The sequence below is a fragment of the Dendrobates tinctorius genome, unplaced genomic scaffold (genome assembly GCF_039654945.1).
Source record: "Dendrobates tinctorius isolate UK_male_01 unplaced genomic scaffold, ASM3965494v1 ptg000009l, whole genome shotgun sequence".
Lineage (NCBI taxonomy): Eukaryota > Metazoa > Chordata > Amphibia > Anura > Dendrobatidae > Dendrobates > Dendrobates tinctorius.
In genome coordinates, this window is record NW_027361677.1 from 2,204,069 (window position 1) to 2,218,269 (window position 14,201).

A 14,201-nucleotide genomic window follows, 5' to 3' on the forward strand; every position below is an offset into this window, starting at 1 on the left:
CACCAAGGCAGTCTTCCTCAATATTGTAGCATCAAAGCCATGATTTGTAAGGAATATCCAGATGAAGTTATTTCAATGCCAATTTCCATGCATTTTCCATAAAATAAATTACTTTTCAGTGCCCGTTACATTATATTGTGATGTATTTTTCCTATATTATAAAACTTTAAGTAACTAAACAAAAGGTTAATAGCTTATTTTATAGCCATTGTTAAATCTGTGTATATTTTATGTTTATTACTTGTTTAATTTTTGCATTAGTATCACACAGCGTGTAGATTTTTTTATGTGTGAGTTTGTTTTGGTTTTGTATGTTTATATATTTATTTGAAGACCACCCACTTTATCCTTCCCATCAAATTATCCATTTAGGTTTTTTTTATTTAAAATCTTCATGAATTTGTTCTTCGTTCCTTTATGTTTGGCATTTATACCCTACAAAGGCTATAAACACTAACCCATGTTACGTAGTCCTGATACGTCTAAATAAAATGGAAAGTGATAGTTTATGGTTTATTATTTTTTAATATCTTTTAAGTTTTTAGTATTAAGATATTCAGAGTGTGACAGCAGTGAGTGTGGACTCACTGTGCCATGGGCCAGACTTACCCTGGAGGGGCGTGACGATCTAGTTTTCACTAGATCCTTTGGTGGTGAGCATAGGCTTGGCCTCAGGAAAACACCAGAAGCCACTCCAGGGCAGTTCGTTGACCTGCAGCAGCTGACCCATGGGTCACAGCAGGAATGTAGAGCATCAAAGGGTGAAGATAGAAGCTTAGTCAATGGTCCGAGGTCAGGGCAGCACAGTTCATAATACAAAGCTTGGGTAAGGAGTGTAGAGGTCAGACAGGCCAGGTTGGGCACAGGAGTGGCGAGACAAAATATCAATTAAACTCATTGCTGCAGACAGACAGGAACCTAAGTTAAGGCAGGGAATAGATAGAGGAGTTGCCAAAAATATCCTCTGCTGACAAGAGATAGGATAGGGAAGCAAAACCCTGCAGGTCCACAGCAGGGTTACATTCCTGCAAGATCTGACCGCACATCCCTATAGCCAGGTGGAGACCGCAGGAAGATGCAGCAGAGTTGGGAGAGCAGCATGAGGTAACTCAGCGAGGCAGCCTGACACTGGGAAGAGCGGAGCAGCGAGCGCAATAAGAACCACAGCACTGAGAATATATGCAAATTACCGCCGTGACACAGAGATTGGTCTTTGACAGTATATTAAAGGGTTTGTCCAGTCTGCAAAATTATTTCCTTAACTACAGACTTTAGTCAGTGGAAGCTGTGGTTAGTTAGATATTTGCACTGCAGAAAAATGTGGCATCACAGCACCAATGCAAATTAAATTAGATACTATGTAATACATAGTCATACTATGACCTATAGAGTGGAAAGAAAGCTACTGTTAATAGGTACCAGCTGACCCCAGGAGTCTGGTGAATTGACATATATTAACATATAAACTACATTAATAAAATATATATCATATTTAACATATAAACTACATTATAAAATATATAGCATATTTAACATAGAAGCTACATTAATAAAATATATAATATATTTACATATAAACTACAAACATACTGTATCTGCTATGTCTGTAAGAGAGGAAAAAAATGCTTTTCAGCTCCTTTGTCTGCTAATAGTTGTGAAATGGGGTGGCCGTGTCAATTTGATGTACTACTACATTGCGGTAGCGATGTAATGCACCCAACTGCGGGGTGCAAATAATGATTCAATAATGTCAGGCTGGTTTCACACTTGCGTTTTTTTGCTCAAAAAAGCATGCGTTTTTTTTTCCTATACTTAACATGGGTGCGCATAGACATGAGTTTGTACGCGTTTGTATGCGCATGCGTTTTTTTGCAGTGTGCACCCGGGCGCACAAAATGCATCCTGTTGCATTTTTTGTGCATCCGACCTGGCCCAAAAAAACGCATGCGCACGCAATGCGCACAAAATTCACCCAAAAACACATTATAGTCTATGGGAGCGCTGACGTGCGCATGGTAATGCGCATGTCATGGCAAAAAAGCATGCTTTTTTTAAAAAACCATGCGCAAAAACACAAAACAACGCATAAAACCGCATGATGCGTTTTTTATGTGCGTTTGCACTGGGCACGCAGTGCAGCGCAAAAAAACGCAAGTGTGAAAGTAGCCTTAAGCTGGCCAACAAGTATGAAGGGTAAGCTGTATTTATGTATATATTTTAATAGCTCATATAGTACTATTAATTGCAGAGCATTTTGCTGACATCCTCCCTGTCCCCACTGGGGCTCACAATCTAGATTCCCTATCAGTATGTCCTTGGATTGTGGGGAGAATTTGGAGAACTCAGAGGAAACGCATGTAAACACAAAAAGAACATGCAAACTCCTTGTGGATGTTGTCCTTGGTGGGATTTGAACCCAGGACCTCAGCGCTGCAAAGCAACAGTGCTAGCCGCTGAGCAATCAAAAGACAATGTCCCTGTTACTTCTTTAACCACTAGAAAAGATCAAATCAATCCAATGTAACTTGGCTTGGGGTCCAATTTCATAAAATGTACAGGTTCTGATAGATTCAAACAATTTGCATTTCAATTTGCATAGATTGTTGAAAAAATGCTCTGCACCATTTCACACATTGCACAGGATTACTTCAGCCAGAGAGTGGGCTCAAAATAAGTGGCCGCACAGGCTTACCCATAATGTCTTGCAGCTACAGTATCACATCACATGGACTAGCACAGCCAGTAAGAGGTGACTATCACAGCCAGTATAAAAGATGAGGGCAAGGAAAGCAGTGGCCATTTTAGGATTTTACAGCTAATAATAATCTTTATATATTGCTAACAAATTCCACAGCGCTTTACAGTTTTGCACACATTAGCATCGCTGTACCTGAAGGCTCACAATCTAAATTCCCTATCAGTATGTCTTTGGAATGTGGGAGGAAACCCACGCAAACACAGGGAGAACATACAAACTCCTTGCAGATGTCATCCTTGGTAGGATTTGAACCCAGGACCCCAGCGCTGCAAGGCTAACCACTGAGCCGCCGTGCCGCCCTAGCTAATGGATAGGAGGTAATAGGGCACAACTCATTATTAGAGAGCAGGATAGAAGGGCCTAAATCAGAACGGGCTGTACCACTTATACCACTGAAGAACATAGAAAACGGGACTAGTGGTCTCAGTCTGTGAATTATAATCCAAAGATTCAAGCAGTAGGGAGGTGCTTGACCTGCAGAGTCAGTGTGACTGTGAATTGATTACTCAGTCTTTGACTCTGTGTCTGATAAAGGGTGCTAACTGGCTTGTTGGGAGACTGTCAAGCATAAGCAATTTCTTTTATGAAAGAACTGTATTACTGTAATTTTCATTCTTTTTTAAGACAAAAGAAAAATCTCAACTTTTTAAAAATTCAAATGTAATAGGCTGCCTCACAAAATATTTGAAAAATACATAGTTTTTGCACACTGGTTTTAATAGTCCAATATTACACCCGTATAGAGTAGCTTATTGAAAGTTCACATATACCTACGGTACTTATCTTTTCTTGTCCCAAGTGGAGTGTTATCATTTTAAATAAAAAGGACACCTTTGACTTTTTGCATACCAATTTTGCTAGTCTAACAATTCTGTGCGCTTTTCCGCATGTTCCTTTCTAGGCATGAAACTAGGTGTACCTACCTAGCAACAAAGCCTTTTCTGCTTATTTTTTGCCACGTATTATTATATATAGTGGTGTACGTCACTGCATCAGGGTAGCTATTCCCGAGAAGGGATCCAGTCCGTAAATATATAGAGAGAAATATTTGGCACTCAGGCATTGAGCGGTAGAATTGTGACCCTTTTATTTAAGCAATCCAATTGCAATATACATTTGACATTTTGGTACAAAATTCCGAACCTTCATAAAAATGCAACAGATTGCCATGGATGAAGTAGTTCAGGAGACGGAGTACAAAAGAGACACTATCAAAGTCACACATGCAGAGCCTTCCAGGTACCAGGCTGCAAGGGAGACTAGTTGGACACTATGTCCTGCGTCTTCGTCCCACCCGCTACCAGTGACAGACAGGTTTTTCCCTGCATGAGCTTGTAGGGTTAGACTTATCACTTCTGGGGGAGCAAGCAGAAAGAAGCCAGCGGGGACCGGTCCCCAGTGGCTTTTAAATTACGTTTTTCTCTGAAATGCTACAGCATTTGTAGAGCACATATTGTAAAAGAGCCATAAGTGAAAATTTGGGAGTTTCTGAGATATCTGAAATTGGGGCTAAAACACAATATCATGGTGGGTAGGACTAGAGATGAGCAAACCCAAACTAGTGTCTTGTGTTGAACTCCGAACACAGACTTCTGGCGGAAGTCCGTTATACTGTTCAGGTTGGGATGCTGAATAAAGTTTGTTGAAAGGCAGCAGTGCAGTCAATCAACAAGCTTATAGGATGTGGTCACTTCTGGAGCCATCAAAGCCATGCAAAGTATTACAAAATTAGCTATTGTCAGGTTTGTTGTTCCGTGTATTTTTAACAATTTTTGGCATTGTATTTGTTCCTATCTTGATCATCAGTAGAGTTGAGCGATACCATCCGATACTTCAAAGTATCGTATCGGATGGTATCGGCCGATCTTTAAAAAAAGTATCGGTATCGCCGATTCCGATACCGGAAGTCCCATTCAAGTCTATGGGACTTCCGGTATCGGAATAAGAAAAACCCTTTCCTGCCCTTGTACAGCCTCTCTGGGGTCTGTACGGGCCTTTCGGGGGGCTGTGCCGGCCTGCCAGGGGGTCTGTGCAGGCTCCGGTGGTCTGTGCCGGCCTGCCGGTGGTCTGTGCAGGCTCCGGGGGGCTGTGCCGGCCTGCCGGGGGGCTGTGCCGGCCTGCCGGGGGGCTGTGCCGGCCTGCCAGGGGGTCTGTGCAGGCTCCGGTGGTCTGTGCCGGCCTGCCGGTGGTCTGTGCAGGCTCCGGGGGGCTGTGCCGGCCTGCCGGGGGGCTGTGCCGGCCTGCCGGGGGGCTGTGCCGGCCTGCCGGTGGTCTGTGCAGGCTCCGGGGGTCTGTGCAGGCATCGTCCGATGGGACTACAAGTCCCATCGGGCGATGCCTGCTACCATGACAGTGATTGACACATTAGCCAATGATGGGACAGTAGTAGTCCCATCATCCGGTTAATGTGTTAAATGTAAAAAAAAAAAAAAAAAAAAAAAATTACATGCTACATTCATACTACATACATGCTACATTCATACTACATGCAACATACATACTACATATATACTACATGCATGCTACATACATACTACATATATACTACATGCATGCTACATACATACTACATATATACTACATGCATGCTACATACATACTACATGCTACATGCATGCTACATACATACTACATACATGCTACATATATACTACATACATACTACATATATACTACATGCATGCTACATATATACTACATGCATGCTACATACATACTACATATATACTACATGCATGCTACATACATACTACATGCTACATGCATGCTACATACATACTACATACATGCTACATATATACTACATACATACTACATATATACTACATGCATGCTACATATATACTACATGCATGCTACATATATACTACATACATACTACATATATACTACATGCATGCTACATATATACTACATACATACTACATATATACTACATGCATGCTACATATATACTACATACATACTACATATATACTACATACATGCTACATACATACTACATATATACTACATGCATGCTACATATATACTACATGCTACATACATACCACATACATACTACATACATGCTACATATATACTACATGCATGCTACATACATACTACATATATACTACATGCATGCTACATACATACTACATGCTACATGCATGCTACATACATACTACATACATACTACATGCTACATACATACCACATATATACTACATACATACAATACATTCATACAATACATACATAGACATACAGTACATATAACATAGAGTAACATACTTACCAATACTTGTCACATTGTTCCCCGAAGCCATTGTCGTCTACGGAATAAATATTAACATAACAAACCACAAAAATACTCACCCACGATCCGAAGCAGTCCACGAGTGTGTCCCACGACGATCTTGGGTAGAGAACTGCAGCATCAGCTGATGCTGCCGTTCTCTACGGGCTGCAGGAATCCAATGACGGAAGGTAGGTATCCTTCCGCACTGTATTCCTCCGCCACTTAAAAAAAAAAAGTCCCTAGTCTCACTTTATGCCATTGCTGTGTGGGAAATTCCCACGCAGCAATGGCATAAAGTGAGACTAGGGACTTTTTTTTTTTAAGTGGCGGAGGAATACAGTGCGGAAGGATACCTACCTTCCGTCATTGGATTCCTGCAGCCCGTAGAGAACGGCAGCATCATCTGATGCTGCAGTTCTCTACCCAAGATCGTCGTGGGACACACTCGTGGACTGCTTCGGATCGTGGGTGAGTATTTTTGTGGTTTGTTATGTTAATATTTATTCCGGAAAGACAATGGCTTCGGGGAACAATGTGACAAGTATTGGTAAGTATGTTACTCTATGTTATATGTACTGTATGTCTATGTATGTATTGTATGAATGTATTGTATGTATGTAGTATATATGTGGTATGTATGTAGCATGTAGTATGTATGTAGTATGTATGTAGCATGCATGTAGCATGTAGTATGTATGTAGCATGCATGTAGTATATATGTAGTATGTATGTAGCATGCATGTAGTATATATGTAGCATGTATGTAGTATGTATGTGGTATGTATGTAGCATGTAGTATATATGTAGTATGTATGTAGTATGTATGTAGTATGTATGTAGTATGTATGTAGCATGTATGTAGTATATATGTAGCATGCATGTAGTATATATGTAGCATGCATGTAGTATATATGTAGCATGCATGTAGTATATATGTAGCATGCATGTAGTATATATGTAGTATGTATGTAGTATATATGTAGCATGTATGTAGTATGTATGTAGCATGCATGTAGCATGTAGTATGTATGTAGCATGCATGTAGTATATATGTAGTATGTATGTAGCATGCATGTAGTATATATGTAGCATGCATGTGGTATGTATGTAGCATGTAGTATATATGTAGCATGCATGTAGTATGTATGTAGTATGTATGTAGTATGTATGTAGCATGCAGTATGTATGTAGTATGTATGTAGTATATATGTAGTATGTATGTAGCATGCATGTAGTATGTATGTAGCATGCATGTAGTATGTATGTAGCATGCATGTAGTATGTATGTAGCATGTATGTAGTATGTATGTAGTATATATGTAGTATGTATGTAGCATGTAGTATGTATGTAGTATTTTTTTTTTTTTTTTTTTTTTTTTTTTTAACATTTAACACATTAGCCGGATGATGGGACTACTACTGTCCCATCATTGGCTAATGTGTCAATCACTGTCATGGTAGCAGGCATCGCCCGATGGGACTTGTAGTCCCATCGGACGATGCTTGCACAGACCCCCGGACATCAGCACAGCCCCCCGGCAGGCCGGCACAGCCCCCCGGCAGGCCGGTACAGACCCCCACAGGGTGCACAGCCCCCCGGCAGGCCGGCACAGCCCCCCGGCAGGCCGGCAGAGACCCCGGGCAGTCCACACAGCCCCCCGGCAGGCCGGCACAGCCCCCCGGCAGGCCGGCAGAGACCCCCGGAAGGCCCGAAATGACGGCGCATCATGATGCGCACACACCGCGCATCATGATGACGTCAGGCCGTCAATCAACTGAACTTCCGATTCCGATGCCGAATTCCGATATTGAAAAAATATCGGAAGTCGGTATCGGAATTCCGATACAGCAAGTATCGGCCGATACCCGATACTTGCGGTATCGGAATGCTCAACACTAATCATCAGTAATAAATAACAAAAAAACTAGTAATCTTGTAATTTTCACACTGTCCGATGGGGCTATTTTAGACTCATACTTCCTGTTTTTTCAGGAAGAGTTCCGGAATTTTTCCTTATCAGAGGCAGAATTATAATGACTGATACCAACCTTCATACACAGCTGATAAACAGGATCCAGCAATAATAATAGATGATGTTACAGCTGACTCAGCCCCTTCCCTTTGCAATGATACGCTCATTAGGTGTTTTAATACAAAAGATAGGGTCAGACTGTTCTTTGTGGCTAATGTACATATGTTGTTTCCTGAAACAACAGGAAGTTAGAGTCTAAAACATCCCCAGTGGCCGGTGTGAATATTGCAAGATTTCTATTTTTTTTTATATGTAAGAAAAATTGACAAAAAATACATTTTAACACAAAACCCAGATTTAAACAAGAAATCGTTTTCTGATTATTGATTTCCTTTTAATTTACAAGTGCGATATTGGAGTCTTAATTAAATTTGGGGTCAACTCCAACATCAGAATTAAGCATTTGAAATCATCAAGTGTCTCTGGCGTCTGCATCTCATAGGCAGTGTTGGCCACATCATAACTATTAAAAGCACAGTGCATGGTAAAGGGTATAGTTTTCATGTCCTAGGCAGTGCAAGCTCCATAAGATGACCATAACCTTCCATCCTTGACGTGAACATAGCCTGGTGGAAAGTCAAGGTCAACAGCAAGAACACAAGATTATGAAGATTTGTGGTTGTAACCATGTTGATTTTCTGTCGTTTTCAGAGGTGTTATCAGACCTCACGATAACAGGTGAGAATTAGTATTGGAAACTATAACATTATCACAGATTTTTAAAGACCATTTTCATGTCAGCTCAAGCAAGAGAAAAGTAGACATTAGTTGAACATCAAGCTGAAGATGTAAATGTAAGCAGCTTAGTGCCGCCGCACGGGAAATCTACTTAATCAGACAACATTGTTACTCAGTTACGGGGACTGTAAGAGCAATGACCAACTCTGGTGAAATTATTCAAGATTATTTGCTCCGTACAACAATGCCATGGTTTATAGTGGTATAGAAAAGCCTTCATGTTGTAACATTGCATTGTAAGATCGAGGGGCTGCTGTAATGAAAATTACATGCCAAAGACATTTTTGTCTAAGACTTAGAAAATAAAAAGTAGTGTCTTCTTCTCCAAACGATATCCCGCCGTCTGTATTAGTTAATAACTTGATATAATGTTATACTATAAGGATAGAGACACTTTTGGGTAAATTGTTTTATTTTTTTACTTTAATGCATTTTGGGCTAAAAATATTCACTTTTTATTAATTGGGTTTTATTACAAGTTTGGCAACATTTGGCTCTTACCAGCTGTTGATTTGGACAATGCAAGCTGCATAATGACTTAAAGGGATTGTACAGGCTTGAGGCTCAAGTCCACAGTCGCTCTATGTGACTGCAGACTTGTAAATCCTCACAGTGCACACAGTGCGCACTGTCACGATTCGCCGGTGTTGGCCTCGGGAGCTGGAGGGAATGTGACCGCAAGTACGTGATTTGCATATATGTGGTCACGTGCCGACTAGATGTGTGCAGCCACGCTCAATACAAGTGAATTGAATGAGGCCAGACATGTCTAGTCAGAATGTGGCCGGAAGCATGCAAATCACATACTTCCGGTCACATGGCCTCCCATTCCTGGCACCAGGAAATCCTAACAGTGTGCACTATAAACTCTGTGAGAATTCACAAGGTTGCAGTCACTCTGTGACTGCAGACTTGTGAATACTCACAACGCACGCACTATGCGATGTCGAGATTCACCGGTGTTGGCCCCGGGAGCTGGAGGAACATGACCCCAAGTATGTGATTTGCATATATATGGTCACGTGCAGACTAGGTGTGTGCGGCCTCACTCAGTACAAGGGAATTGAGTGAGGCCAGACACGTCTAGTCAGAATGTGGCCGGAAGCATGCAAATTGCATACTTACGGTCACATTGCACCCGAAAATCCTAACAGTGCGCACTGCGAACTCTGTGAGGATTCACAAGTCTGCAGTCCACCTATGTGACTTGAGCCCCAAGCCTGGACTACCCCTTTAACTGAGAATACATCAGTGAGCTTGTTTGGATGGAGAATTTGTAACAGTTTTATCAATCTTTGGCTGAACTCTTCTGCGATGATTTATTCAAAGATGAGCTGAACTTTGTGGTCACAAATCTACTAAAATTTATGATCAATCAAGTCTTCTTAACAAGCTTTTACTTGGCATTATATCTACCTGATATGGATAATCATCAATCATATGAGCCAGAGGTTGGTATTGGTATTGGCTAGTTGGTAGCTCGAAGCGTCTGGATCCCAATGGGCCAAGGTAAGTCACAGCCTTGTGTCATGTGCAAAGCCAATAACTTACTTGGTGCTCACTATTTGATATTTTTTTTCCTCTTAGTAATACAACCTAAGGCCGGTTTCACATTTGCGTTTAGGGCCGCAGCGTCGGCCTGCGCACGGCCGCCGGTAAGCCCCGCCCCCTGCAGTGCCTCCACCGGTAGCTCCGCTTCCGGGCGCATGACGCTGCATGCGTCATGCGTCCCCTATCTTTATCACTGAGGACGCAGGCCGTGCGCAGTATGCATTTGGCGGCGCCTGCGTCCTTTTGACGGTGCGCAGAGCGCAACCAAATTGCAACAGGTTGCGTTTGGCGCTGGTCGGCGCACCGTCAAAAGGACGCAGGCGCCGCCAAAATGCTTACTGCGTACGGCCTGCGTCCTCAGTGATAAAGATAGGGGACGCATGACGCATGCAGCGTCATGCGCCCGGAGGCGGAGCTACCGGAGGAGGCGCGGCAGGGGTGGGGCTTAGCGGCAGCCGTGCACTGGCCGTCGCTGCGCCCTGAAGCGCATATGTGAAACCGGCCTAAGTGAGGAGTGACGAAATTTTTCAGTTTCTTTTTTGTTTTTTTGCTTTAACCCTTTTGACTGTGGTCAGCAGGAGATATACAGTAATCTCTCATGTTTTTCGATGCCTTCAGCATTCTGTCTGAAAGAGACAACTGTTGATTACTTGTACTAATTAGAAGACAATAAAGATAAACACTTTCTTCCCCTTTCATTGTACGAGACAAGATGAACTATGTACTACGGGATTTAGGCCTCTCATTATGTGGTGGGAAATTTACAAAACAAACTTTGAATGCCGGTCGACTGGAGTTCAAATGTTAATGGGAAGGCAGCATGCACACTTCATTACATCTATTTAAATGAGAACAGTTCAACGTGTTTTCATTATTCGACATCTTGTTTTCTACAACCTTCGGAATTTCTCGACCATTGATGTCCCGTTAATTACTTCTGACAATGACAATTTTTGAGTTGTATAACAAGAACTGAAAAAGATGCCTTTGTGCATATTACAAAGACTACGAAATCTTTCCAAAATTATAATGTGCCCCTTGATTGACCCATTTACTGGTGCCATCGTATATCTCGGAGACATTCTGTTGGCAGTTGGATGATTAGGGCTTGCCCCAATGACCTACATTCCATTATGAAATTATAAATCAGTAATGTGGCATTCCGAAATCTACTTGTCGAAAGGGGTCAAAAATATTTTAGTAAATTTTTGTGCTTCCAGTGACTTAAAAACTCTCCAAGCCATCTTAATTTACCAATAATTCATTAATTTACTTATTAATTAATTTATTTAAATTATACATGAAAATATTTTTCCGTGACAGTGAATATATTTTAATAGTAACCTAACATTACATATTTGTATATGTAGACCTCATCAAGAATGGTCAAACAAGTTTGTTTTCTTGCATCCAACACCTTGTTAATGTTGAGCTTTGTAAAAAAAAAAATAAATAAAATCACGAATCATTGTTATATAAGGGTTTTTGGACTTTGTTTAGTCACTAATTTTTGGAGATTTGCTGGAGGTAGTCAGGCTTGATGGGGTTAATTCAATCTCCTAGAGCCATTTCTTAACATATTAGTTTAGAATCAATCCGAGCTCCTATTTTTTAATCAAAATAGTATTCAGAATATGATTCCTAAAGATTATATTTTGCTAGATTTGCGATACATATCTGGTCTGTATGACAGATTGCATTCGCACTTGAGCTGCCTGGATAATCTAAAGTCAGTTGACCTTTAATAAAGGGGAGGAAAATGCCATCCTTAAAAGAGAGGCACAGCAGGTCACCTTAATATGCTTCTATCCTTAAAAATACACCAAGGAGTTTAAGCATTGCTTTAATCATTTCTGAAAAAAAATAATCTGCAAGGAACAAACAGATATGTGTCTATATTAAATATGAATGTAATCTTTGTGTTTCACTGATGTCGTCTTGGGCAAAACACAGATGGCGAATGCTGGTGGCTACGAATTTCATTTCATAAAGATGCAAAGAGAAACACTAAAGTTAACATTTCATTATCTTATTAACCTGTAAATAGGAATTTGTTTTCTAAGTTAACATATGAAAATCAATGTTGAGTTGTATCTGTGTAGTAAAAGAATTGTAAAGACTTTTCAGCGTAAGGAGACTTATAGGCTATGTAATGCTCTTCTGGGAAATTGCATGGCCTGTTAGTCACCTTACACTAACATGGCACTTTCCATAAGGGGAAATGTTCGCCTTTGGATCCCAGTAAAAGGCCTTTCACTTAGCCATAGCAGACCTCCTGCTTTGCACTGACAAGGGGCAAATATGTGTCTGGATTTGCTTTTATCTTAATAACATAAGACAGACTGTAATTTCCAAACAGAATCCAGGTGTGTACATGTGCGAACTAAGAGTAGCCATCTCCATATATAACCAACACATAAAGTAGCACTCTAGCATGCAACTATGAACTACATGAAATATGAATTGCATTACTGCTCTAGAAAATGGGAAAAATTGAGCATGAAACTGGTCAATTCATGTGTACCCAGCAGCCACGATAAGGCGTCTATTATTGCTGGGAACCTATCAAATGTGAATCCTCTTCTAGGCTGTAGCCTTCATTTATGTGGGTAGATAGGATCCTGCTATCATTAAAACTGCCTGAGGCTGATGGATGGAGTGCTCAGTCAAAGAGAATATGCATACAAAAGACTGACGATCACTCGCAAACAGAAACCAGGTGTGTACAGAAGTGAACTAAGAGTAGCCATCTCCATATGCAACCAACAAATAAAGTAGCACTGTCTAGCACTATAGCATTCAAGAATGAAATATATGAAATATCAATTGTATTACTGCTTTAAAAAATAGGAAAAATTGAGAATACTTAGCGCATTGCTGGTCGCAGCAACAAGAATCGCCTTTTTTCCATGGTACATGACGGCACCACGAGAGAGGGGATCCGCCCTACGAGGACAGGAAACCTTCAAGATAAAAGGGGCGGCTCCTCTCTCCGCATCAGTTGGTTTCCTGTCCTCGACGGGGAACCCTCAAGATGAAAGCCTCTTTGAAGATTCCGAGAAGAGGATGCCTGGGCCTGGATCGGGTGATTAGTGGCAGGCATGGGTCTGCTACACCTGACACCGGGTACCGGTAGTCGCCTCGGGGGCCATATACACCTATGCCCCCCCTGAGCGAGAGCATGGCCACAGCCGGAGGAGATACCCAGGCGAGCGGATGTCAGCGAGGAGGTCCAGGGAGGCCACTGATAGTGTTCCCTCCCTGTTGACATATAGTGGCCATGCAGCCCGGGAGGCACATCAGTGCCCGGGCAGAAGAGCTCCTCGGAGGCCACAGATTGTGTACCCTCCCTGTGAGCACCAGACACCGGACCCCGCAGCGGGGGTCGGTTCCGCACATACCTGCGCCAGAGCGGGGAGATGGGGTCCACCATGCAGGTAAGAGGTGTCTGGGGGTCCCGAAATGCAGACGCTCACTCGGCCGGGCCGCACCGGGAGGCGCGCGCGCTGGGAGCGCGCATCATGGCCGACGAAACGGAAGTGGTGCGGCGACCCGGAAGTAGAGCGGCGAGCACGACACCACGGGGCCTGGGAGAAGCAGAAGGTGTGCACGGTCCCGGGAGGGGCACGGAGCACGCATGCGCGCGCGCACGTCCACACAGAGGCGCGGCAGGTGCGAGACCAGTTGGTCTAAAAAAAAAAAAAAAAAAGGGGGCTATTTAAGTTCACCAGAAAAGGCGAGCAGGCATCACAGCACCAATTTGGAGCAGAAGTGACTGCTTGCAGCCATAAGCAGCGTAATGGAGAGCCCTTCGCCAGAGCATGTGCTACCACGCCAG

The 14,201-nt window shown here is 42.3% G+C and overlaps 1 protein-coding gene across 1 annotated transcript in view; it reads left to right on the forward strand.

Moving 5' to 3' along the window:
* The window catches only part of IRX6 (iroquois homeobox 6), a 53,650-nt gene that overhangs the window by 21,924 nt on the left and 17,525 nt on the right, over positions 1–14,201 (forward strand). Inside the window, exon 7 of the mRNA XM_073581509.1 lies at positions 8,640–8,752. Coding sequence (XP_073437610.1) covers positions 8,640–8,752 — 113 coding nt within the window. The remainder of the gene's footprint in view (positions 1–8,639; positions 8,753–14,201) is intronic.